Source organism: Suncus etruscus, chromosome 9 (assembly GCF_024139225.1).
Source record: "Suncus etruscus isolate mSunEtr1 chromosome 9, mSunEtr1.pri.cur, whole genome shotgun sequence".
NCBI lineage: Eukaryota > Metazoa > Chordata > Mammalia > Eulipotyphla > Soricidae > Suncus > Suncus etruscus.
The window spans coordinates 110,425,914-110,451,385 of NC_064856.1; the positions used below are offsets into that span (position 1 = coordinate 110,425,914).

The 25,472-nt window shown below is 44.5% G+C and overlaps 2 protein-coding genes across 2 annotated transcripts in view; one reads left to right on the top strand and one right to left on the bottom strand.

Moving 5' to 3' along the window:
• Window positions 1-25,472, bottom strand: part of SPTBN2 (spectrin beta, non-erythrocytic 2) — a 243,066-nt gene that overhangs the window by 130,756 nt on the left and 86,838 nt on the right. The gene's annotated exons all lie outside the window — the stretch shown is intronic.
• C9H11orf80 (chromosome 9 C11orf80 homolog) overlaps window positions 1-25,472 on the top strand; it is a 97,507-nt gene that overhangs the window by 71,047 nt on the left and 988 nt on the right. The window contains exons 10-13 of the mRNA XM_049780882.1: window positions 2,572-2,693; window positions 4,005-4,115; window positions 6,446-6,544; window positions 23,840-23,975. Coding sequence (XP_049636839.1) covers window positions 2,572-2,693; window positions 4,005-4,115; window positions 6,446-6,544; window positions 23,840-23,975 — 468 coding nt within the window. The remainder of the gene's footprint in view (window positions 1-2,571; window positions 2,694-4,004; window positions 4,116-6,445; window positions 6,545-23,839; window positions 23,976-25,472) is intronic.

The following is a 25,472-nucleotide window of genomic DNA, read 5'->3' on the forward strand; positions in this document are numbered from 1 at the left end:
AAAAAAAAAAAAAAAAAAAAAGAACTCAAGTTCCTGGGACTGGGAAAATAAGACAGTGGAAAAGGTGCTTGTCTTGCATGCAGCCAACCCAAGTTTGATCTGCAATGCCACATATCATCCCTGAGCATAGCCAGAAGTGATCACTGAGCACCTCTGGGTGAAGCCCCAAAATAAAAATAAACAAAAAAGAATTGGTTCCTCAGAAACCGGCATCTTTCATTCTTGGATCACGGTAATAGTCAGATGCTGCCATATCTCAGTACTTAGTTACTTAGTACTTAGTGTTGAACCAAGTTGAAACCCATTATGCATTAGTATTTGTAGAAATATCCCTTTAGGGGCCGGGAAGGTGGCGCTAGAGTTAAGGTGTCTGCCTTGCAAGCGCTAGCGTAGGACGGACCGCGGTTCGATCCCCCGGTGTCCCATATGGTCCCCCCAAGCCAGGAGCGATTTCTGAGCGCATAGCCAGGAATAACCCCTGAGCATCAAACGGGTGTGGCCCAAAAATCAAAAAAAAAAAAAAAAAAAAAGAAATATCCCTTTAAATCTCCTTATCGGGTGAGAGAGATTATGAGTGCTCAGTGCGCTGGAGAGCGTGCTTTACGTAAAGGAAGCCTGGACTGCACCATCCCAAGCATTGCCACCAGCAACCCCTGAACACAGAGCTGGGAGTAGGACCTGAGGATTGCTGGATATGGCCCATGAAACAAACAAGCACAAATAAAAAGTAAAATATGTCTCCTTACATCTCGATATTTTAGGACTAACCTTATATCAATGATGAAGGAAGATGGCTATCAAGAGATGGATAAATACAGAGTAATTTATCTTCTTCCTTCTTTCTCATATCCCTGAAAGCCTCCTCTAGAGCTCCCAGGAAACAGATTGTACAGAACTACAGCCTGTTTCCATGTGTCTTTAAAAAAATCACTTCATTGGCCTTCTGCCCACCCTGTCATGGTAACTTTCTATGATTAACTTGTTATTTTGCCACAACCCTAAAAGCATCTGGTGGTATCAGCAGTTTTAGGAACAAACTTGTAGCTTTTAAATTAAATGTCTGCTTTCAGAAGGATCCTAAGTGATGTCTTGAGGCTATTCTTAGGCCCAAATTATAGAAGATGATAATCCAAAATGATACTACAGTAACAGTACTATCCCTATGGATCTTACAATGTACAGTTCAGTCCTATTTCAACACACTTTTCTATGGCCCTAGTTTCTTTGCATAGAATACCCAATATAAAACAAGTGGTGATAAAACCATTTCCTGTGGCAAAGTAAGAAAGATGAAGTGGGGGCCCGGAGAGATAGCACAGCGGCGTTTGCCTTGCAAGCAGCCGATCCAGGACCAAAGGTGGTTGGTTCGAATCCCGGTGTCCCATATGGTCCCCCATGCCTGCCAGGAGCTATTTCTGAGCAGACAGCCAGGAGTAACCCCTGAGCAACACTGGGTGTGGCCCCCCAAAAAAGAAAGCTGAAGTAACTTGGGTACTGCTGAATGGTGATAAAATTGACCTTGACTCTGTTTTCCTAAGGCCAGAGCCACAGCACAGTGGGGAGGGCATTTGTCTTGCACACGACTGACCTAGGTTCTATTCCCTGCATCCCCCGAGCCAGCCATGAGCGATTTGTGAGCTCAAAGCCAGAAGTAATCCTTGAGCACCACTGAGTGTAGCCCCAAAACAAAAGCAAACAAACAAACAAAAAGACTGTTTTCCTGACTCCAGTTCCAGGCTGTTTCTGAATTGCCACATACCAGTGCCTCATGAGAGGAAATGTTCCTTCTGGCTTTCATTTGTAAAGCAACCCCAAGTAAAGCAAGCTAGCTTTTGACTGTTTATCACAATAATACCTATGAATAGACTCTCAGAAGAGAACAGAAAACCCAGAATAAAGAAATATTGAATTCAGAAGCATTTTATCCAATCAAGAGAATTGGTGGTTGTGTGTCTGTTAGATCAGTCTCATCAACACTGGCCTTTTGTCTAATGACATATTTTGCCCGTTGCGCTCACATGTTAGATTTTCTGTAGAGAGCTACTTATAGTTAATGGTGAGAGAGTCTCCATTTATAGAACCAAACACCAGACATTTTTAGTCAACTTTGTAAGCTGTCACTTAGCTCATCCTACTCTACAGCATCTCTGAAAGGGTTGCCACCATCACTGCATGATCCTCATAGGAATAGGTAAACCTGAATTAGACTCAGGGACTCTCCCTCCCCTCCTCTCCTACTTGGAAATCACCAATATCACTTTATACGATTAACTATTTCTGCTTCTGAGAGATACTAAACAGGATGCCACAATTCTTTCTTCAAAAAATAAGGTGACTCCTCCCTTTACATTTCCTGAAATACTCTTTCAGTTGCGAATGGATGAGTTTTTATTTATATTTATAAGTTGTTATGAAGGGTTGCCTCCCTGCCCCCAAGAAAAGCAATTATTTATTATTTAGATAGAGTGGCTGCTTCTTCTGAGAGGACCTCCCAGTCCTGACTCAGAGCCTGGGAACAGCAGCCTTGAAGTGGCCATGCTCACTTAGGGGAACCCACATTTTCCTCCCTAGGCGTCCATGTTTGGCTAACAACTCATCTCAGTCGCATCCTCGTGGAGAGTCACAGCGCCGTACAAGATTCCCTCCAGCTCACTGTGGACCGCACCCTGGAGCAGCATTGCCTGGCTACCAAGGTATGTAGGTTCTCTATGGAAACGATGGCTAAAGCCAGGGATATGGCTCAGAGTGTTAGAGCACAGAGTATTAGAATGGTAATTGTGAGGCCCTGGGTTTGATCCTTGGAACCACATGCCCCTCAGAACAATATAAAAAAGAGGAAAAGAAAAAGCTACACTATATGAAGCAGATAGAGCTTGAGAACCCTCCTTCCTGTAATGTCTCTTCCTTGTGACTTGTCACTGGACTGCACCCGACCAAGGAACTCAAGGTCTATCTTAGTTGGGTCCCTGTAACTCGTTTCCTTAGTCCGACTGGCTACTAGGTGAGTTTTGAGTTAGTAGGAACAAAATAAAAGGCAGCAAGAAATAATTGATGATGTACCTTTTCCTCATTATACATCTTACCCACATATCTGAAAATGCTGTGTCACTAAATTGCCACCCCCCCACATCCTCCCCCACAATACTGGAGATAATACTGAAGACCTCAGATCAAAGCTCTAGTACAGCAGGCAAGGTACTTGCCTTGCATGTGGCTGACCTGAGTTTTTTTTGTTTTGTTTTTTGTTTTTTTTTGGTTTTTGGGCCACACCCGGCGGTGCTCAGAGGTTACTCCTGGCTATCTGCTCAGAAATAGCTCCTGGCAGGCACGGTGGACCATATTGGACACCAGGATTCGAACCAACTACCTTTGGTCCTGGATCGGCTGCTTGCAAGGCAAAGGCCGCTGTGCTATCTCTCCGGGCCCTGACCTGAGGTTTAATCCCCTAGACCCCATATAATCTCCCAAGTACAAATTCTTGAGCCAGGAATAAGCCCTGAACACTGCTAGGTATGGCCCAAAACAAAAATTAAGCAACAATAACAAATGAATTCCTCATGCAGGCAAGGCATAAGTTTTACCACTGAGCTTCATCCTTTTTATTATCCCCCTTTTCCTAATCATTCATGTCATTCTCTTATGTGACTTTATGAACTCTTTCATTCCATTTAATATTGGTAAGATGTTTCTTATTTCCCATTCCCCATTTTGGGTAGGGGGAAATACATACTAAAAGAGCAAAGCTTCAATCTTTTGTTTCTAAACAAGTGAACTGGTTTTATTGCCTAGAGTCTTATTGTCTTTTCTAAATGTGTGTCTGTGTTGTTATCACTCTGGCAGGGAAGAATGTTTTCCATTTGTCAATCCCTAAGTGTTTATTATATGTCATTATCTTCATAAGTGTTGGATGGGAAGAAATGACTGAGATTGTGTCTGATTGAAATCTTTGATCCCTGTTTCTGATGATTATAAACTTTGGTTCCCCTGCTTGTTTTGCTCCCCAGGGTCATCAGACACTGCAGACCTCCCTCTCTGTGGCTGTGAATTCCATCATGAGCATCGTGACTGGAAGCACCAGCAGCAGCTTTCGCAACATCTGTCTCCAAACTCTACAAGTTAGTATGATATTGGAAATGCTTAAAAGGATGACTTCTACTGCCTCTCTTGGGTAATGTGTACTGTATTTATAGAAACAGTATTTCATTTGATCGTACTGTGATTCTACATAGTGCCATGCCTGTGGTAACAATTCTAAGAAATGTTTGTTGAGACCCAAGAGATAGTATAGGAGTTAAGGCACTTGCTTTTCATGCAGCAGGCTCTGGTTTGATTTCTGGCACCATAGATGTTCCCTGAAGCAGAGAGCCAGGATCAAGCCCTTAACATCATCGATGTGACCCTAAGGCCATAAAAAAAAAAAAAAAGTATTTGTTGGGGCTAGATAGGTGGCGCAAGCAGTAAGGCATCTGCCTTGCCTGCACTAGCCTTGGACGGACAGCGTTTGATCCCCCGGCATCCCATATGGTCCCCCAAGCCAGGAGCGATCTCTGAGTGCATAGCCAGGAGTAACCCCTGAGCATCACCAGGTGTGGCCCAAAAACAAAAACAAACAAACAGGGATTGGTGAGGTGGCACTAGAGGTAAGGTGTCTGCCTTCAAGCGCTAGCCAAGGAAGAACCACGGTTCGATCCCCCGGTGTCCCAAATGGTCCCCCCAAGCCCGGGAGCAATTTCTGAGCGCTTAGCCAGAAGTAACCCCTGAGCATCAAATGGGTGTGGCTGAAAAAACAAACAAAAAAACAAAAACAAACAAATAAACAAAAAGTATTTGTTGAGGGCCAGAGAGATAGTACAGACTTGTTCTGCATGTGGACATATGGTCCTCCAAGAGACCTCTAAGCACAGTTAGGAGTAAGTCCTGAACTCTGCTGGGTATGGCCCCAATCCAACCTTCATCCTCAAAAGGAAATATTTTTGAGTAGATAGGGATACTGATATGCCTTAATTGGGAAAAAAGAGTAATAAGATTTTTAATTCTTCTAAATCACACAGCTGGTTATAGATAGAACTAGAATTAGATCAGATCCGAGCTCCTTATTAAAGAATCTTCTATTAACTCAAGGTGACAGATACATCAGAAATAATCAAGCCATAAGTACTACATGTAGGCAATATGGGGTAACTTCACAAGTTTTGTTTTCTGAGTTTGTATGTTTGTGCTTGTTTGTTTGTTTGTTTGTTTTTGGGTGCCATATCCAGCGGTGATAAGTTGACTTTTCCTAGTCCTGTGCTCAGAGATCACTTTTGGTGGGCTCCAAAGACCATATCTGGTCTCCATATGTGGAGATTGAACCAGGTCAGCTGCATGCAAGGCAAGTGCCCTACCTATTGTACTATCTCTTGAGCCCTAACAAGTTTTGGACAAAGGCCCAAGTTCAAATCTTGACTCATTTACTGACATAGAGGGTCTCAATAAAGGTGAATGCTTTTCCTTCCTTTTAGGAATATGTGTTAACAGTTGGTATCATCAAAGGGGTAGCATATTTATTCCTTGCTTCCTTTTGGGGAACTTTTTTTTTTTTTGTCACACCCTGAGGCGCTCAGGAGTTACTCCTGGCTTTGTGCTCAGAAATTGCTCCTGGCAGGCTCAGGGGACCATATGGGATGCTGGGAATCTAACCCGTGTCTGTCCAGGGTTGGCCACTTGAAAGGTAAATGCCCTACTGCTGTGCTATAGCTCCACTCTGCCCCCTGGAAACTCTTTTTTTGAAAAGACAGTACAAAATACAATTTAAATGATAATAGGCTGGGATGAAAAGATAGTACTGCAGATGGGGAACTTGCCTTGCAAGCAAATAACCTAGGTTTGATTCCTGGCATCCCATATGGTCCTCCTAGCCTGCTAGGAGCTCCTGTTACCTTTAACACTATTTTAACACTGCAGTTCTATATTATATATGCTAACAGTATTATTTTGCATTTCTCCCCATCTCAAAAAAAAAAAAAAAGAAGCTTATCTGAGGTAAAGTTCTCCTATCAGCCTTAATTAGTCAATGAAACTTCTGTTGTCTTGGAACTTGTCTTAAAGATAACATTTCCTTCAGGAACTAATGCAACTCTGAGAGAGTTACCTCCTATAGAGTAGGACAAAGACCTTGTATGAAGGATCATGCTTAGGTAACAGCAAGGGAAAGACATTTTTCTCATACCAAGTATCTTAACTTTCTTCATCCTTCCCCTATGTCCATAGGAAACTCTTTACACAATCTGAGGATGTAGTGGTTTGCCTGCCTTCTCTATTTCTTTTCACTATTTCTATTTTTTCTATTTTCTATTTCTATTCTTCTATTTCTTCACATACAAAAAAATCTGTTCACATTCTATGGGTGTTTCTCCCATGGTCACCAGTACCAGGAAAAAGTATATTCTCTTTCTGGCCCGCTTAGGCTGCTGACACACAGGAGTTTAGGACCAAATTGAATCAAGCATTTTATGAGCTCACCCAGCACCAATTTACTCACCACTCCTCATGTGAAGTGAACCAAGTAAGTATAAAGTAATAATAAATGTTTTGGTGGGAATATCTCTAATTGATGCGATACAGGATGGATAGATGCTGGTGCTTTAGGTAATTCAATCTGAGGTCAGTCTTTCGGAAGGAGGCCTGTGGTTGAGAAGAACTTTATAGAATTAGTATTGCATAGAGATTAAGCAGTTGATGTTTGCCACTGAGGACCATTGCAGAAGTTGTTTAATACTGTGATTCTCAACCTTTTTATTACAGAAGATTGACACTGGCCCATGAATAAGCAATTGAAAACTATATGTTTAACCTTTTTGTTGTTGTTTTTGGCCACACCCAAAGGTGCTCAGGGCTTACAACTAGCTCTGTGCTCAGGAATGGGCTCTGGGGACCATATTGAGTACCAAGGATCAAACCCAGGTCACTTGCAGGCAACTGCTCTACCCTCTGTATTATCACGCTGACCTAGATTTAACTTTTTAAACCATAGTTTATTTTTTTAGTAAAATAGAAATGATACTCCAAAATTATTGTTTTAAATTTAGTGTGAATTTTTATTTTTTTGGTTTTTGGGCCACACCTGGTGACGCTCAGGGGTTACTCCTAGCTATGTGCTCAGAAATCGCTTTGGTTGGGGGGACCATATGGGACACCGAGGGATCGAACCATGGTCCTTCTAGGTGAGCGCAGGCAAGGCAGATGCTTTACTGCTTGCGCCACCACTCCAGACCCTTTATTGTGAATTTTAAATAAGCTAATGTGTATATAGTGCTAATCACAGTTACTCCTTCTTTTGATTTGTTTTGTTTTTGAGTCACACCTGACAACTCTCAGGGATTAATCCTGACTCTGCACTTAGTAATCACTCCAGCAGGCTCAGAAATCAGTTCTGGGGATCATATCAGATTTGAGGGATTAAACCCAGGTCAGCCGTGTGCGAAGTAAACACCTTATCTGCTGTGCTATCATTCTGGCCCCCAAAGAGTTACTTTTATAATGGTGAAGATGTGATGACATTTTTATTTTTAACTTTATCTAATCATAACAATATGCTTATTCACCTTTAGGCATATTGGACATAGAGCATCCTTAATTTGATTTGTTATACTCAAAAAGGTCAAATAACTTTATCTGATTTTATTTTATCTTATTTCTTTATTTTATTTTATGAAAATTAGGGAGAGAAATCATAGCTGGGAAATTTTGTATATCTTTGGTTTCCAGTTATAGCTGGTAGTAAAATTTCAACTAAAGTCCATTTTTTTTCTCAATTCCATTTCATCAGTGGGGTGGGTATATATATATATATATATATATATATATATATATATATATATATATATATATATATATATATATATTCATATATATATACACACATATATATGGAAATACATATATGTGGGAATAAAGTATGAGAAGAATAGATGAAATAGATTGAATGGAATTACTGTAGAATGAGGGTTGGAGTGATAGCACAGCAGGTAGGGTGCTGCCTTGTATGAGCAGACCCACATTCAATTCCAAACTTCCCATATGGTCGGTCCCCTGAGCCTGCCAGGACTCATTTCTGAGTGCAGAGTCAAGAGTAACCCCTGAGCATTGCCAGATAAGACCCACAGCAGCTAAAAAGAAATTATTATAGAATGACTTTTGGCTAGGCACTAAGGATTACACTGCTTTCTAGAATGACAAAAGAGCTGGACACAACATGAAATGGTAGTTCTCAAGCCATTTGGCATTCTAGAGGCATGGCCCAAAGATCCCCTTCAGTTGAACAGTTGAAGTGAAGGAACCAGGAACACTAAGAAGGCCACAATCCTCAGGAGAAGTACCAGAGAAGAATGAGCAGCATAGAGGCCAGGGCGATAGCACAGTAGAAGGGCTTTTGCCTTGCATGCTGCTGATCTAGGACAGAGTTTGGTTCGATCTCCCAGAGTCCCATATGGTTCCTTGAGCCAGGAGCAATTTCTGAGCACATAGCCAGGAGTAATCCCTGAGCATCAGAGGCTGTGGCTCAAAAAGCAAAAAAAAAAAAAAAAAAAAAAAAAAAAAGAATGAACAGCATGGACACTTACTAGAGATCTATTGAGTTTACCCTTCTGGTGTTCGGTTAATCATCTCAGTCATGTAAAGAAATATCCAAGGAAAGAACCTTTCAGAAGAATTATAGGAAACCATCTGAAAAACTTACACAGGGCTAGAAATAGTGTCTATTCCCATTAAGTAGAGAAGACTTCTTTATAATTTATGGATCATAGTTAGAATTCTGAGAAGTTTGCCTCAGGAACAAAGAAATATTCAACCTACAGCAAACACTCCTCTGTTCTCTCTGACAAAGCTAAACAACAGAAGCAAAACCAAAATCAGTTAAGTTTTGGCCAACTAATTTAACAGCATCATGTAACAAAGGTCAAGAACATTTATAAAAATAAGAAAATAGCATTCCAGGAGATAGTACAGATGTTGAGGCATATGGTTGGCATGCACCCAACAAGGTTTGATTCCTGGAACCACATAGTACCCTAAGCATTACTTGGTGCTACCCAGGAGGCCCCAGGTATTATGGGTGTGACCAGGAACACCCTCAGTGGTGCTGGAATTACCCAGGTATCCCCCTGCACAGCAGAGCTCAAGTAGCATTGCCAGTAGGCAATCACCAATGGAGCCCCTGGACCTCCTGAGCACCACTTGGGTGGCCCTTCCTCCCACCAATGGAAATATGAAAATATCCAGCCCCATGTCAAGGGATGACTCAGTAGCAAAAATGTCTACTGTGCAGATGTAAGCCAAGATTTTGATCCCTGATATAACCCTTATGTGCCAAGCATTTTCAGTGACTTTGCTGTTTGGGTCCCAGCACTTTACCACATTATGCACTCTGCCCTCTATTGCCACATGTGTGTGAGCCATGCAACTAAAGGATGTTTCATCACCTCAGCGAGGAGTGTGGTAAGAATATGAGAGCACCACAGTGAAAGGAATAGTGGGCATGGAGGATTTTATGGCAAAACTACTTAGTATGATACTATAATGATGGACACATATCATTTTATGGCTATCTATTTAATAACACCCGTTGAACCCTAAAAGAAACTATGGACTTCTGGTAAAAATGATATATCACTGTAGATTTATCAGTTGCAAAAATGTTCCATTCTGGTGGGGGAGTCTGTGCATATGTGAGGGTAGGTGGTATATGAAAAAAATCTCTGTACCTTCTGCTCAGTTTTGCTATGAACATATAATGCTCTAAAGAGAAAAGTATATTAAGAAATATTCAATGCAAAAGAAGGCAGAAAAGGGCCAGAGCAATGGCACAGCAGTAGGGCATTTGCCTTGCATGCTACCCATCTAGGATGGACTTTGATTCGATCCCCCTGCGTCCCATATGGTCTCCTGAGACAAGAGCGATTTCTGAGCCCATAGTCAAGAGTAACTCCTGAGAGTCAAAGGGTATGACCTAAAAAGCTAAAAAAGAAGGCAGAAAAGAGGAAAAAGAAGAGGGAACAAGGACTATATGAGCAGATAGAAAATTAATGAGATGATATAGTTAAAACCCAGTCATATCAACTATAATATTAAATATTAATGGCCAGTGTTTCTCAACCTTTTCCAGACCATGGTGCTCTTTCAACCTTGTTTAGTTTACTTTCTGTGGCTCTCTGTCCTGCTGATTTCCCCCTGTCTTGTGTCACAGCCATCTTTATTCATGCAGTTTTTACCTATGCCTCCTTGTAATATACAGTGGCAAGTGGGGCCATATGGCTCCTATTTGAGAAATTCTGGTCCAAGCAACACAGTTAAAAGACAGATTGTTGGATTAAATAAAGAAGCAAAAGTTGTTGGCAAGAATGTGAAAGAATGAGAACTCATGCCTTTTTGTACAAAATATTACAACTACTTTAGAGAATAGTTCCTTAAAAAGTTAAATAAAAGGGGCCGGGCGGTGGCGCTGGAGGTAAGGTGCCTGCCTTGCCTGCGCTAGCCTAGGACGGACCGCGGTTCGATCCCCCGGCATCCCATATGGTCCCCCAAGAAGCCAGGAGCAACTTCTGAGCGCATAGCCAGGAGTAACCCCTGAGCGTCACAGGGTGTGGCCCAAAAACCAAAAAAAAAAAAAAAAAGTTAAATAAAAGTGGGCCAGAGGGCCCGGAGAGATAGCACAGCGGTGTTTGCCTTGCAAGCAGCCGAACCAGGAGCAAAGGTGGTTGGTTCAAATCCCAGTGTCCCACAGGGTCCCCCGTGCCTGCCAGGAGGTATTTCTGAGCAGATAGCCAGGAGTAACCCCTGAGCATCGCCAGGTGTGGCCCAAAAAAAAAAAAAGTGGGCCAGAGAGATAGCATAGCAGTAGGGCATTTGCCTTGACATGGCCAACTTGGAATGGACCAGAGCTCTATTCCCAGCATCCCATATGGTCCCCCAAGCCTGCCAGGAGCGATTTCTGAGTGCAGACCCAGGAGTAACTCCTGAGCACTGCCGAGTGTGGCCCAAAAACCCAAACAAAAAAAAAAGTTAAATAGAAGTGATCCTACAGGGGCCGGAGAGATAGCATGGAGGTAAGGCGTTTGCCTTTCATGCAGAAGGTCATCGGTTCGAATCCCGGCGTCCCATATGGTCCCCCATGCCTGCCAGGAGCAATTTCTGAGCATGGAGCCAGGAGTAACCCCTGAGCACTGCTGGGTGTGACCCAAAAACCACAAAAAAAAAAAAAAAAAAAAAAGAAGTGATCCTACAGCTGCCCCCCATGTCAGCTTATGGGGCCAGCACCATAGACTTCTTGAAAGAGATGCAAGACATGAAAACTTATGAGTACAGCTGAAAACTCTTGGGTGCTTCTAGAAGGTGGGTAGACCAAGTCCCCAACCTGCTGAAATCTCAGCAGCTGCACCCAAATCCCATAAATGCCACCATGCCAATGACCCAACTTCACTACTTTACCACTGATCTCTGCAGATATACCTAGATGATAAAACCTCCAGATATGCCATTTTGGTGGCTGGAAACTCTGGGGTCTTCTCAGAGTGAGGATAAGCAGCTCCCTCACTCCATACTTTCAGAAGCCCTGGCAGCCACAGCCACATCCCATAGTTACTGCCTTGTCTTCTAGTTAATTCATCATCTTAGCTCCACAGATCTGGGAATTCCTAGAGCTCATTGCATATTCCCCAGTATCTCAGAGCCCAAGCAGCACATGTTCTTAGAATCTATGAACTGAACTGAAACTGAGTAGGCCTTCCTGCCCCTGCAAAAAATTAAAATTATGGGGCCAGAGAGATAGCATGGATATTATTAAAATTATGGGGCCAGAGAGATAGCATGCAAGATGGTGGTTCGAATCCTGGTATCCCACATGGTCCCCCAAGCCTGGCAGAAGCGATTTCTGAGTGTGAAGCCAGGAGCGACCCTGAGCACTGCCGGGTGTGACCCAAAAAGACAAAAAAAAAAAAATTAAAATTATCAATACAGGGGCCAGAGAGATAGCATAGCAGTAGGGCATTTGTCTTGCATGCAGCCGATCCAGGACAGACGGTGGTTCAAATCCCATCATCCTATATGGTTCCCAGTACCTGCCAGGAGCAAGCACAGAGCCAGGAGTAACCCCTGAGTGCTGCCGGGTGTGACCAAAAACGAAAAAAAAAAAAATGATCAACACAATAAAGACAATGAACATATTACCATTAACCTCAAAAGCTCTCTACTCCAGAATCATTCTAATTCCTATACCTCCCATCTTTAAAACGCCACTAATAGACAACTATAACTGACATCCCCCACCTTCCTGTGTAACCTGATGGTAAGACCAGCCCACTTCTGGGAAGGGTGACGGATGGAGCAAGAAGCGGCTAGAGAGGCTGTCAGCATGGGGAGATATCAGGGACAGGTTTAAGTGCAGGGCTGCTTATGGAGCCTGCTTAAAAGGTTAGCATAGGGCCCGGAGAGATAGCACAGCGGTGTTTGCCTTGCAAGCAGCTGATCCAGGACCAAAGGTGGTTGGTTTGAATCCCGGTGTCCCATATGGTCCCCCGTGCCTGCCAGGAGCTATTTCTGAGCAGACAGCCAGGAGTAACCCTTGAGCACCGCCGGGTGTGGCCCAAAAAAAAAAAAAAAAAAAAAAGGTTAGCATAAAAGTGGCTTTTATGTGGCCTGTTAATAAAGCTTCCTGTCTCCTGAACATGACTGGCTGTGAGTCTTTTCCTTGGCGCTACCTGAATCCTGAGACCTGCCACCTGGAAGGGGATGCAGGCGCCTGGCCCAAGCTGGCAGAGAAAAGCCTCCCCGTCCATCTCACCATCCACAACCATACAAGACTCAATCATTAATATGTATTTCTACAATGGAATTTTATTTTATTTTTATTTTTTGGTTTTTGGGCCACACCTGGCGGTTCTCAGGGGTTACTCCTGGCCATCTGCTCAGAAATAGCTCCTGGCAGGCATGGAGGACCATATGGAACACCGGGATTCGAACCAACCACCTTTGGTCATGGATCGGCTGCTTGCAAGGCAAACACCGCTGTGCTATCTCTCCGGGCCCCAGCATATCTTTTTTAAAGGGGGACACATCCAGCAGTGCTCAGGGACACTGTGCTTATGAGTGGTCCCTGGTGGTGCTTAGGTGATTTATGGTGCTGGGATTCAAACCAGGATGCAAGACAAATGCTATACCTCCTCCTGTATTATCTCTCTAGCCATAGCATATCCACTTTTCTTTAGCCATATGCGTTAATTTTGCTTGGAGATGTACTTAGAAATAGAAAATTCCCATGTTAATATTTAACTTTCTTTGCTGAAGCTCTTATGGTACTCAGGGTTTACTCCTGGATCTGTGCTCTAGGATCACTTTTTTTTGTTTGTTTGTTTGTTTTTGGGCCACACCCGGTAACGCTCAGGGGTTACTCCTGGCTATGTGCTCAGAAGTTGCTCCTGGCTTGGGGGACCATATGGGACACCGGGGGATCGAACCGCGGTCCGTCCAAGGCTAGTGCAGGCAAGGCAGTTACCTTACCTTTAGCGCCACCGCCCGGCCCTAGGATCACTTCTGATAGTGCTTAGGGGATCATATGCTGTGCCAGAGAGTAAATCAGAGTTAGATACATGCAAGGCCAACACCTGAATCTCTATACTATCTCTCCAATTCCTATATTTAACTTTTAAAAAATTATTACTTTATTTAAACAGGTTTACAAAGCTGTTCATAATAGTTATTTCTGGCATTCAGTGTTCAAACACCAATCATACTACCAATGTAACATTTCCTCTACCATGGTTCCCAGTTTTCTACCCACACCCACGCCTGTTCCTTGTCAGGTTGCTTGTGAGAACTAGATGAAAATGGAATTATGTATAGTAAAAGAAAATCTGCGAAAATTGTTATATCTCACAGTGTGGTCATTGTGTGACTTAATGTCATTGAATGACAACATTGAATGTTCAACTAGGAACAAACAACAATCTGTTTGTTACCAGTTGAGCATCCTATGTTGTTGGTTTTGTTTATTGGGATTAGTTGGCTTCTGTGCTACTTGCTACTTTCCCATCTAATATGGTGCCTTGCTACTGGGCTGTCAATGTTGTGGAATTTGAAGGTGTTGTGTCCAGGGGAATTGGGCCGATGATCTTAAATGTTGACAACTGCAGGATATGAGTGTGGCTTCAGGGTCTTCCAGAAGTTTGGGAGAAGTGGGAGATTGCTGCCCACTCCTACTCTAAGAAGATCCCAAAACCAAAACAGGTGTATCAAAATTTTTTGTCAAGGGCTGGAGAGATAGCATGGAGGTAAGGCTTGCATGCAGAAGGACAGTGGTTCGAATCCCGGCATCCCATATGGTCCCCTGTGTCTGCCAGGGGCGATTTCTGAGCATAGAACCAGGAATAACCCCTGAGCGCTACCAGGTGTGACTCCCCCCCCAAAAAAAAGAATTTTTGTCAGATTGTTTTCTCTTCAGAGATTAGTCATGATGCAGTGAAGTTGGGTCATTGGCATGGTAGCAGCTGTGGGTTATGGATGCGGCTACCTGCCAGGCTTCAGCCTGCCCCTTCCTGAGTGCACCCCAGAGTTTATAAAGGGGGACCAGTCACTCATGAATTTTAGTGGCTTGGCTTGTAATTCTCCAAGATTAGTTGTGAACCTAAACTAAAGTTTCTTATTTTTAAATTGCCGTGTTTCCGCATCATCTTTCCTGCCTCTTCTTCTTCATACATGATTGGATGGGGAGGTTGGCGTGTCAGGCACACCTCATGTTAATCACAACCTTATGTTCATTTGTTCATTCTTCTTTGCTTTGTGGTTTGAAAGGCAAAGGACACTGGGGAACCCTGTTAAATAGTCTCTTCACTACTTGTTTTCATGGTTATACTTGGTTTCTAGAAACATTTCCTTAGGAACACAGTTGCTGTTCCTTTTAACGGGTTCCCCTCTAGCCTGGAGAACTACTGCCCACAACTTGAACCATTAATCACTTAACTTAAGCGACTCATTGCTTAACTTAATCACTTAGTTTAAGCGATTAATCTCATGGTTGCCTGTGGATGCAGTAACAAATGACCACGGATATTCATTATCTCACCTTTTAGAGTTCAGAAGTTCAAAGTTAAGGTGTTAGGGAGTCATACTTCTCTCAGATGTTCCTTAACTCATGGATGCGTCACTCCAACCTTATCCTGTTTTTCCCCTTCCTCTCCAGTGGACGCTGCCTTTTTCTTATTAGGATTCTTATATCCTTGCCTTGAGGACTCACTCTAAATCCAGTGATCTTATCTTTAGAACTTTAATTGCATCTTTCTAGGCCCTTTTTAAAATAAGGTCACACTCAGAGGCTTTAGGGACTAATAATTTAACCATATCTGGGAGCAGGGGGCCTATTCTAATCATGGAGGGCATCCAAAACTCGGCTTTTCTAGGGGCAAGTAGGAGCCATTATCATAGGCTCTTAGTTTGAAAGCCTGTTCCAACAGTGTTTGAGCCTTTGAGGTCCTTTGCTTGTGCCTTCCTGCTCTCCTGTGAGCGTGCAGAAAGAATGGGCTTCTATATTCTATATTCTTCTATCCTGTTTTGTAGTTGTAGCAAAGGTGCCGAGGCTCTAGACCACTTGTATATAGCCCAATTTATTTGGCAGATGGTTCGTGGACTCAAGGGTCTTACCCAGAATCTTGAATCTTAGAACTAAAGAAAAATATGGATTGGATTTCTAACTTGCACCAAATCGCCACAGGGGGAGGTAGTGAGGGGCAAGTCCCAGGAGTGTACCAGCCCAGCAATGCTTGCCTCCCCACCCCGAGCTCTCCACATTGGTGTTCATGGCATGTGATGCTACAGACTGTATCCTGGGACTCACATGTGTAAGGCACATATTCTATCATTTGAGCCACATCCCCAACCCCAAATTTCCACTTTCATCTTTATAAAGACCCTATGAATAGGTTGTAAGAAGAAACTGGCTAGATTTCTATAATTTGCCCAAGTCCCAGCTAGTCAGTGGCAAGGCTAAGATTTGCTCTGAGTTTCTGGGTCCCGAGCATACCCGAGCATAGCAGCACTGTTAGCAAGTAGGACTGGGACACAAGAGTCCTAAGTAGACTCTATACTTCACTTAGGGCTTGGCTGTGGCCTGAGAACCATTTCGTGGCCGAGCTTGTTAGTGGCATAAGAGTGACACCTAGTGTTCTAACGAAAAACTGCAAGCTCAGTCTTTTACCTCTGAAATCCCTGCCTTTCTGAAGAGGTAAAGCAGAATACCTCACCTCTTGAGCAATGCGGAATAATCTCTCCTCTCTCTCTCTCTCTCTCCTCTCCTCTCTCTCTCTCTCTCTCTCTCTCTCTCTCTCTCTCTCTCTCTCTCTCTCTCTCTCTCTCTCCTCTCTCTCTCTCTCTCTCCTCTCTCTCTCTTCTCTCCTCTCTCTCTCTCTCCTCTCTCTCCTCTCTCGTAGAGAAAAGCAAGGAATGACTGAATATATATATATATATATATATATTCATACAGAATAGATTATGTCAAAGGTAGATGCCAATAGTGAAGTTTTAAACCAGACAGCTGGACTAGGAAGGAGTAAAGCATGTGAGGACGGAGATGGAACAGTAACAGGAAGACAAAAGGAACTATTGCCCTGGTGTAGACTCAAATGGGATGGTGGGGCTCTATCTATGGCTGAAGGCACGTACTCTATCATTTGAGCCACATTCCCAGCCCCAAATTTCTACTTTAATGGAAGGATAGAGTACATCTTGTTTTGTTTTGTTTTGTTTGTTTGTTTTTGGGCCACACCCGGCGGTGCTCAGGGGTTACTCCTGGCTGTCTGCTCAGAAATAGCTCCTGGCAGGCTCGGGGGACCATATGGGACACCGGGATTCGAACCAACCACCTTTGGTCCTGGATCAGCTGCTTGCAAGGCAACTGTCACTGTGCTATCTCTCCGGGCCCAGAGTACATCTTTCTTTGGTCATCATGGTTTACAATACTGTGAAAGGGTTGATTCCATGTATTCAACATTTCAACCTCATACCCTCCACCATTGTCTCAGGGTTCTTTCCCTGAAATGACCACCTCATCCTGCTTCCACTCCCCCCCCCCAGTCTTTCTAAGGTGGGAGCGGGGGCTCCGTTTATAGGCAGTTCTCCCTTCTTTGGCCATTTGTTATTCCCAAACTGAGCTTCTTTATATCCCATATGTGAGAAAGATCATTCTGTATCTGTGTATCCTTTTCCTTGGGGGGGGGGGGGTTTGGTGGCATTCAGGGTTACTCCTGGCACTGTACTCAGAAATTGCTTCTAGCAGATCGGGGTACCATCTGGGAAACTGAGGCTTGAACATGGGTTGGCAGCATACAAGGCAAACGCCCTACCCACAGTGTTATCACTCCAACCCCGTCCTTTTCCTCCTGACTTTATTCAGCACAATACACTCCAGCTCCATCCATGCAAATTGCATATTTTCATCTTAGAGTCAACTAGAAGAATCTCATTGTGTATTCATACCCTTGTTTCTTTATTCCCCTCATCTGTCTTGGACACTTGGATTGTTTCCAGATTTTAACTATTATGAAAACGTTGCAATGACATAGGAGTGCAAATGTCTTCTGAGTAGAGTTTTGGGGTAGATGCCCAGAGGTTAAATAGAAATTCAATTCTTAATCTTTCAAGAAGTGTCCATATCATTTTCAAAAATTTTCCAGTTGACAGTCCCGCCAGCAGTGAATGAGGGTTTCTTTCCTCCAGCACTTCTACCAGCACTTTTATTTTTGCTGAGTATGTCTTATGTGCATGAGGCCGAGTTTAGTCCTTGATATCACATAGATAAGAAAAAAAGAGGGGCCGGAGAAATAGCACAGCGGTAGGGTGTTTGCCTTAGACACAGAAGGATGGTGGTATGAATCCCAGCATCCCATATGGTCCCCCGAGCCTGCCAGGATCGATTTCTGAGTGTAGAGGCAGGAGTAATCCCTGAGCACTGTTGGGTGTGACCCAAAAACAAACAAACAAAAAACAAAGAGTTTACACTGTGGGAGGCATTAGTAAGCTCTCAGTGGAGACTGGGTCTGAGGATTTTATGGTAGCTGGGAGCTCAGTCAGAGGAATAATTGGGTGTTCAGTCTGAGCAGTTTGGGAGGAGTATCCCAAGGACAGATATCTCAGCAGGGAACCTAATGCACAAAGTTGCATTGTGTCTACGGCTCTGTGTGACTGGGGCATCTCCTGGGTGAGACCACTTTTAGGAGTGCTAGAGTAATGGAAATATTGGGTTTGGGGAACTTTCCCTTTTTTTGTTTTTGTGCCACGACCAGTGACGCTCAGGGGTTATTCCTCGCTATGTGCTCAGAAACCGCTCCTGACTTGAGGGATCATATGGGATGCCAGGGATTGAACCCAGGTCCGTCCAGGATGAGCTGCATGCAAGGCAAACACTCTACCTCTGCACTATTGCTCCAGCTCCAAACTTTTCCTTTTTTTGACAAGGGCCTGGGGTGCTTTTAGGGGTCCTAGAACTACTCAGTAAGCAGAGAAGATGGTGTGCGGTCTCAGTTTACACAGTTTCGCTCAAGAAATCATGGTCTCGGAGAGATAGCACAGCAGCGGTAGGGCATCTGCCTTGCATGTAGATGGATGGTGGTTTGAATCCCGACATTCCATTAGTCCCCCAAACCTACCAGGGGCGATTTCTGAGTACAGAGCCAGGAGTAATCCCTGAGCACTGCTGGGTGTGACCCATAAAACAAAAACAAAACAAAAACAAATAAAACAGAAATCAGTCACAAGAAAGGGTGTATTTCGGTCAACAGTTATCGAGAAACTTTGTGGATCTTACTGAGCCAGCCAAGTTTCTTCTTTTCTGCTGCTTTTCCCTGCCACTTTTATTAGCTAGAGTTTAACATACATCACCTGAAAGTCTGAGTTGACGTATTTAAGGATACTTATGCTGATTAATTGAAAAAAGTGAAAAGAAAAAGTAAAGTGATTTTTTGTTTTGTTTTTGGGTCACACCCGGCTTCGCTCAGGGGTTACTCTTGGCCTACGCTCAGAAACCACTCCTAATGGGAACGGGGTGGAGGGAGGACAAATTTGGTGATTGTAATTCCCCTGATTCAATGTTAATATGTACCTAAAATATTACTATGAAAGATGTGTAACCACTATGATCAAAATAGAAATTATATATTTAATAATAATAAAGAAGTTGCTCCTGGCAGGCTCAGGGGACCATACGGAATGCTGGGATTTGAACCACTGTCCTTCTGCATGCAAGGCCCACATCCATGCTATCTCTTCGGCCCCAGTAAAGTGATTTTATAGATGTATAATAAATAACAAGGTGGTTCAGAGCCCCCGCAGTGTGCAGTCAGGAGTCCTTGTGATGCTGGGGACCAAACTTGTATTCCAGCAAATGCAATGCTTACATTACTACCCACTGAGCATCTTCCTAATCCATCTTTCTTTTCTTTTGTTTTTCTTATTTTCATCCATCTTTAAAAATTAAAACCTGCTGTAGTGACAGTATGATAGATTATCTAATTTTAAGAGTTCCAGGGCCCGGAGAGATAGCACAGCGGTGTTTGCCTTGCAAGCAGCCGATCCAGGACCAAAGGTGGTTGGTTCGAATCCCGGTGTCCCATATGGTCCCCCGTGCCTGCCAGGAGCTATTTCTGAGCAGACAGCCAGGAGTAACCCCTGAGCACCGCCGGGTGTGGCCCAAAAAACCAAAAAAAAAAAAAAAACAAAAAAAAAAAAAAAAAAAAAAAACAAAAAAAAAGAGTCAGCCCTGAGCACTGGGGCTGGAGCGATAGGACAGTAGTAGGCTGTTTGCTTTGCACACAGCCAACCTAGAACCAACCTGTGTTTGATCCTGGAGTCCCATATGGTTCCTCAAGCCTGCCAGAAGTGATTTCTGAGAGCAGAGCCAGGAGTAACCTCTGAACACTGCTGGGTGTGGCCCAACCCCCCCCCCCCAAGTTCCAGCACTTCTAGCCATGGACCACAGCTGTCTCTCAATGGGCTGAAATCGACAGCTCTAACCTGTCAGATCCAACCCTATGGCATTAACATGGGATCTTCAGGATGCTCTTCCAGCAAAATAGTGACTTTCTGGCAGAGAGAGAGAGAGAGAGAGAGAGAGAGAGAGAGAGAGAGAGAGAGGAGAGTGAGTGAGTGTGTGAGAGTGTGTGTGTGTGTGTGTGTGTGTGTGTGTAGGAGAAAAATCAACATATCTTGGGCAAAGAGTGCTTTTTCTTTTTTCTTTTTTTTTTGGTTTTTGGGCCACACCCGGTGACGCTCAGGGGTTACTCCTGGCTATGCGCTCAGAAGTCGCTCCTGACTTGGGGGACCATATGGGACGCTGGGGGATCGAACCGCAGTCCATCCAAGGATAGCGCAGGCAAGGCAGGCGCACCTTACCTCTAGTGCCACCGCCCGGCCCCAAAGAGTGCTTTTTCTATTCAAAAGAAAATTTTTATTATCTAACCAAATGTTTTACAGACATGATCTGATTTAACAAGCAAGAGTTTTTTGTTTGTTTTGTTTTGTTTTGCTTTTTGGCCACACCCAGTGACGCTCAGGCGTTACTCCTGACTCAGAAAGCACTCCTGGCATGGGGGACCATATGGGATGCTGGGGGATCGAACTGTGGTCCGTCCTAGGTTAGCACATGCAAGGCAAACGCCCTACCGCTTGCACCACTGCTCCAGCCCCTGCAAGGGTTAGAGAAAAAATTTCCCCCTCTGGATTAAACTTTAAACTTCAATTCAACCCCATAAAAGTGACCATCTTAAAGTGTACAGTTCATGGACAGGAGAAATAGTACAGGAGGTCAGGCCTTACGTGCAGTTTACTCAGGTTCAATCCCCGACACCCCATGGGGTCCTCCAGGAGTGATTCCTGAGCAGTCAGGAGTAAACCCCAACAACCAAAAATACAGATCAATGACTTAAGTTCATTTTGTTTGTTCATTGTGTTGTGCACCCATCACAATGAAATTGCCATGTGTCCCTCAAACCAGAAGAATCCTGTGCCTTTGCACCTGTCCCAGACCCAACCTCTAGAAACTACCAAGATTCCCCTCTAGGAATTGGCCTAGTCTAGGTTTTTCACAGACCTGCACTAATTTATGGTGTTTGGCTTCCTTCATGGAGCCTGAGGCTTTCAAGATTCAAATCTGTTGGAACAGGTCACAATACTTCAGCTGAACAGTATTTTATTGTGTGGACCATTATTTGTTGATGGACATTTTTGTGCTATTTCCACTTTTCTCTTATGAAACCTGATGTTATGAATACATTGTGAACTTGTTTATAATTCTTGAGTATTTGTCTAGGGATGGAATTGCTGGGTGATAGGGTAACTTTAACTTCTTTTGTAATGTTAACTATTTTAAGTTCCAAACTGTTTCCAAATTGACATTTTAATTACCTAGTAGCACTAAACAAAGATGCCATGCCAGTTTCTCCACATCTTCACCCACAGTAATTATCATTGTTGCAAGCTAGTAGACATAAAGTAGTTTGTCATGGTGGGTTTGATTAGCATTTCTCTAAAGAAAAATTATGTTAAGCTTCTTTTCATACGTTTACTGGTTCTTTGTATCTTCCTGGAGAACTCTTAATCATTAGAATCCTTTGTCATGGGCCTGGGCGGTGGCGCTAAAGGTAAGGTGCCTGCCTTGCCTGCGCTAGCCTTGGACGGACTGCGGTTCGATCCCCCGGTGTCCCATATGGTCCCCCAAGCCAGGAGCAACTTCTGAGCACATAGCCAGGAGTAACCCCTGAGCATTACCGGGTGTGGCCCAAAATCCAAAAAAAAAAAAAAAAGAATCCTTTGTCATGCCCAATTTTTCTGTTTGTTTTGTTTTGGGGCGCCACCCAGAGACACTCGGTTACTCCTGGCTCTGCGCTCAGAAATTACCCTGGCAGGCTCTGGGGGAACCATAAGGGATGCCAGGAATTGAACCCAAGTAAGTCCGAGGTCAGCTGTGTGCAAGTCAAATGCCCTACAGCTGTGCTATTGCTCCAACCCAAGTCATGCCCATTTTTTTTTTATTTTTTTTATTTTGGGGTCACACCCAGCAGCGCTCAGTGGTTACTCCTGGATCCACGCTCAGAAATCGCTCCTGGCAGACTCGGGGGACCATATGGGATGCCAGGATTCGAACCAATGACCTTCTGCATGAAAGGCAAACGCCTTACCGCCATGCTATCTCTCCCGGATCCACATGCCCAATTTTTAATTCAGTTATTACTGAGTTTTCTTTTCTAGATGTCTTAGATATGATTTGCAAAACTTTTCTCTCATTCTTCAAGTCAGAATTTCCCCCTTTTGTGTGTGTGTGGGACACATCTGGCTGTGCCTCAGGGCTTAGTTCTAGCTCTTCATTACTGATGGGGCATGGGGAACCATATATGGTTTTTTGAGGATCAAACCTAAGTCGGCTGCAGGCAAGGCAAGGGCCCTACCTATTGAAAAGACTTTTCCCCTTTTTTTTAATACTGTCTTTTTTTCTTTCTTTCTTTCTTTCTTTTTTTTTTTTTTAATTTTTGGTTCACACCCGGCAGTGCTCAGGGGTTACCCCTGATTCTATGCTCAAAATCGCTCCTGACAGGCTCAGGGGACCTTCTGCATGCTAGGCAAACGCCTTACCTCCATGCAATCTCTCCAGCCCCTTTAATACTGTCTTTTGAAGCACAGGTTTCCTTTTAAAAAATTTTTTATTGAAGATTTCATTTTCTACACTAGCTTTCTTGGGGGAAAGAAAAAGAGCTAGAGGACCAGAAAGATAGTGTAGTACAGGAGGCACTTGCCTTGCATGTAGCTGGCCCAGTCCAATTCCCCAGAAAAACATATGGTTCCCTGGGTCATGTCACTCCTTTAAGTAGTCAGAAATAATCCCTAAACATTGCTGACCCAAATCAACACACACACATCACTCCTTTAGTCAGAAATAACCCCTAAACATTGCTGACCCAAATCAACATACACACACACACAAACAGCTTAGAGGATTGGATTCTGATTGTAGTATATATCATTGCTTCTCTGCCCAGATGGAGCCAACAATTGCAGCCAGGCTTTCAAAGAGTTAAAGGATACCCAATGTTCCTTCCAGGTGAGGCTTATCAGGCAGGGGCTGACACTCACGTCCTTTCAGGTACATGCAGCTGTCAAGGTGCAGGGGAGATGAAACTTCCCTTCAAGGAATTTCACAGGCAGTGCCTGAGGATAAGATAGACATAAAGGGGGGCCAGTAAGGTGGCGCTAGAGGTAAGGTAAGGTATCTGCCTTGCAAGCGCTAGCCAAGGAAATATCGCGACCCCGTTCGATCCCAGGCGTCCCATACGGTCCCAAGCCAGGGGCAATTTCTGAATGCTTAGCCAGGAGTAACCCCTGAGCATCAAACAGGTGTGGCCCGAAAAACCAAAAAAAAAAGAGAGAGAGAGAGAGAGAAAAGATAGACACAAGGAAGAAAATGTCCCAGAGTCTGGGCTGAACTGCAGGGTTCAGGAGAAAAAAGCCCTGAAAGTGAAGGGCTGGGCCCGGAGAGATAGCACAGCGGCGTTTGCCTAGCAAGCAGCCGACCCAGGACCAAAGGTGGTTGGTTCGAATCCTGGCGTCCCATATGGTCCCCCGTGCCTGCCAGGAGCTATTTCTGAGCAGACAGCCAGGAGTAACCCCTGAGCACCGCCGGGTGTGGCCCAAAAACCAAAAAAAAAAAAAAAAAGTGAAGGGCTGGGTAATGAGAAGGAAATATGGGGGATTCTAGGTGAGGGAGCCCAACCTTTTTGAGATCAACAAAGCTCCAAGACCACTCATTTCATGGGGGCTTCTGCTGTTCCCGCAGGTGCTTCCAGACACCAGTGACGTAGCATCGAGTGCCCAGGACACACATGGGGACAATGGCCTGGAGCCCTTTGGAGGTAAGGCCTTGGCTTTTCAGGTGAGCCCCGAGAAAACTGACTTTCGCTTTCCAACTCAGCGTCAGTGCCAGGGAGATGGCTCAAAGGGCTAGTGTGCGCTGTGTGAGGCCTTGGTTCGATCCATGGCCCTGCTTGGTTTCCTGAGCACCAAGACATAGTAGTCCAAAAACAAAACCATGGGCCAGAGCAAAGGTACAGTGGAGAGTTTTCCTTGCACACAAGCCAACCAACCCATTTCAGCACCTCAGAGTCCCCTGAGCGCTGCTAGGAGTGATCCCTGAGCACAGAGCCAGGAGTAAGCCCTGATCTTGTCCCATCCCACACCCCGATTAAAAAGCCAAACCATATGGGCCCGGAGAGATAGCATATCGGCGTTTGCCTTGCAAGCAGCCGATCCAGGACCTAAGGTGGTTGGTTCGAATCCCGGTGTCCCATGTGGTCCCCCATGCCTGCCAGGAGCTATTTCTGAGCAGACAGCCAGGAGTAACCCCTGAGCACCGCTGGGTGTGGCCCAAAAACCAAAACAAAAAACAAACAAAAAAAAAACCATAAAAAAGCTATCCCTTCAACCACAGCATCTCTTTCTGGGCTATTGGGTCTTCTGAGGGCAATGAGGCATTCTCTCCCCAAAGCTGGAGTAAGGTTTGGTCTGTGCAACAGGGCTCAGGGCCCAGGTCAGAGCAGATTATTTCATTTTATAGCTGGGGAAACTGAGGCAGAGATGTCAATAAACTTAGTCAAGGTTGTACAGCTAGAAAATGGCAAGAGCCAGAATTCAAACCTGATCACCTGGCTCTGAACAGCCTGAGTAGGGGCTCCCTCCCACATCGTCTCAGTCCTTTAGACAAGATTGCACCTGTGCTGAAGTCCTTGGGGGCGGATTTTAGCACCTGTGCTTGGTGGGGGGAAGGGTCGCTGCGAGTCGTGCTGCACGTTGCCAGTGCTCAGATCTGTGTTCCTGAATCATGACAGCTGAACCATCTTAAATGTTGTGGGGGCTGTTGCTACTGCAAGGAACCAGGAGTGCCGAGTTGCCAGGAAACCACTTAGAATGTGTAAGTTTGACAGCATTCACGTCAGTATTCATGCAGTGAAGACAGAGATCTAAGTTCTTTGCCTTAGAAGGATTTCCAGAAGGGTCCAGCATGACGGCGGCCCTGGGGGACGCTGGCCTCTGCCTCTGCCGGGACCACCCCTCTTTTAGGGACACTGGCATCATCTGGGTCTGCAGCCAGTGATGGACCATGTGGAATCCCCAGGGTCAGGGAGAAGCTGGCTGGACCGTTCGCAGGATCCGTGCATTGTCGCCCTGACCTCCTGACTTGAGCTCCTACTAGCTCCCGGACAACCCTGAACAGTGCTCACTAGCTGCTTCCTAATTTCTCAGAAGCTGACACTGCACTAGGGGCCAGGCCAGCCAGTTCAGGAGCCTCTACCAGACCTTGCCCGAAGCACTCCACCCAATCCTCCCCCAGCTTTTTTTTGTTTCTGGGCTACACCCAGTAGTACTCAGGGGTTACTCCTGGCTCTGTGCTCCAGGGCCCATATGGGAAGAAG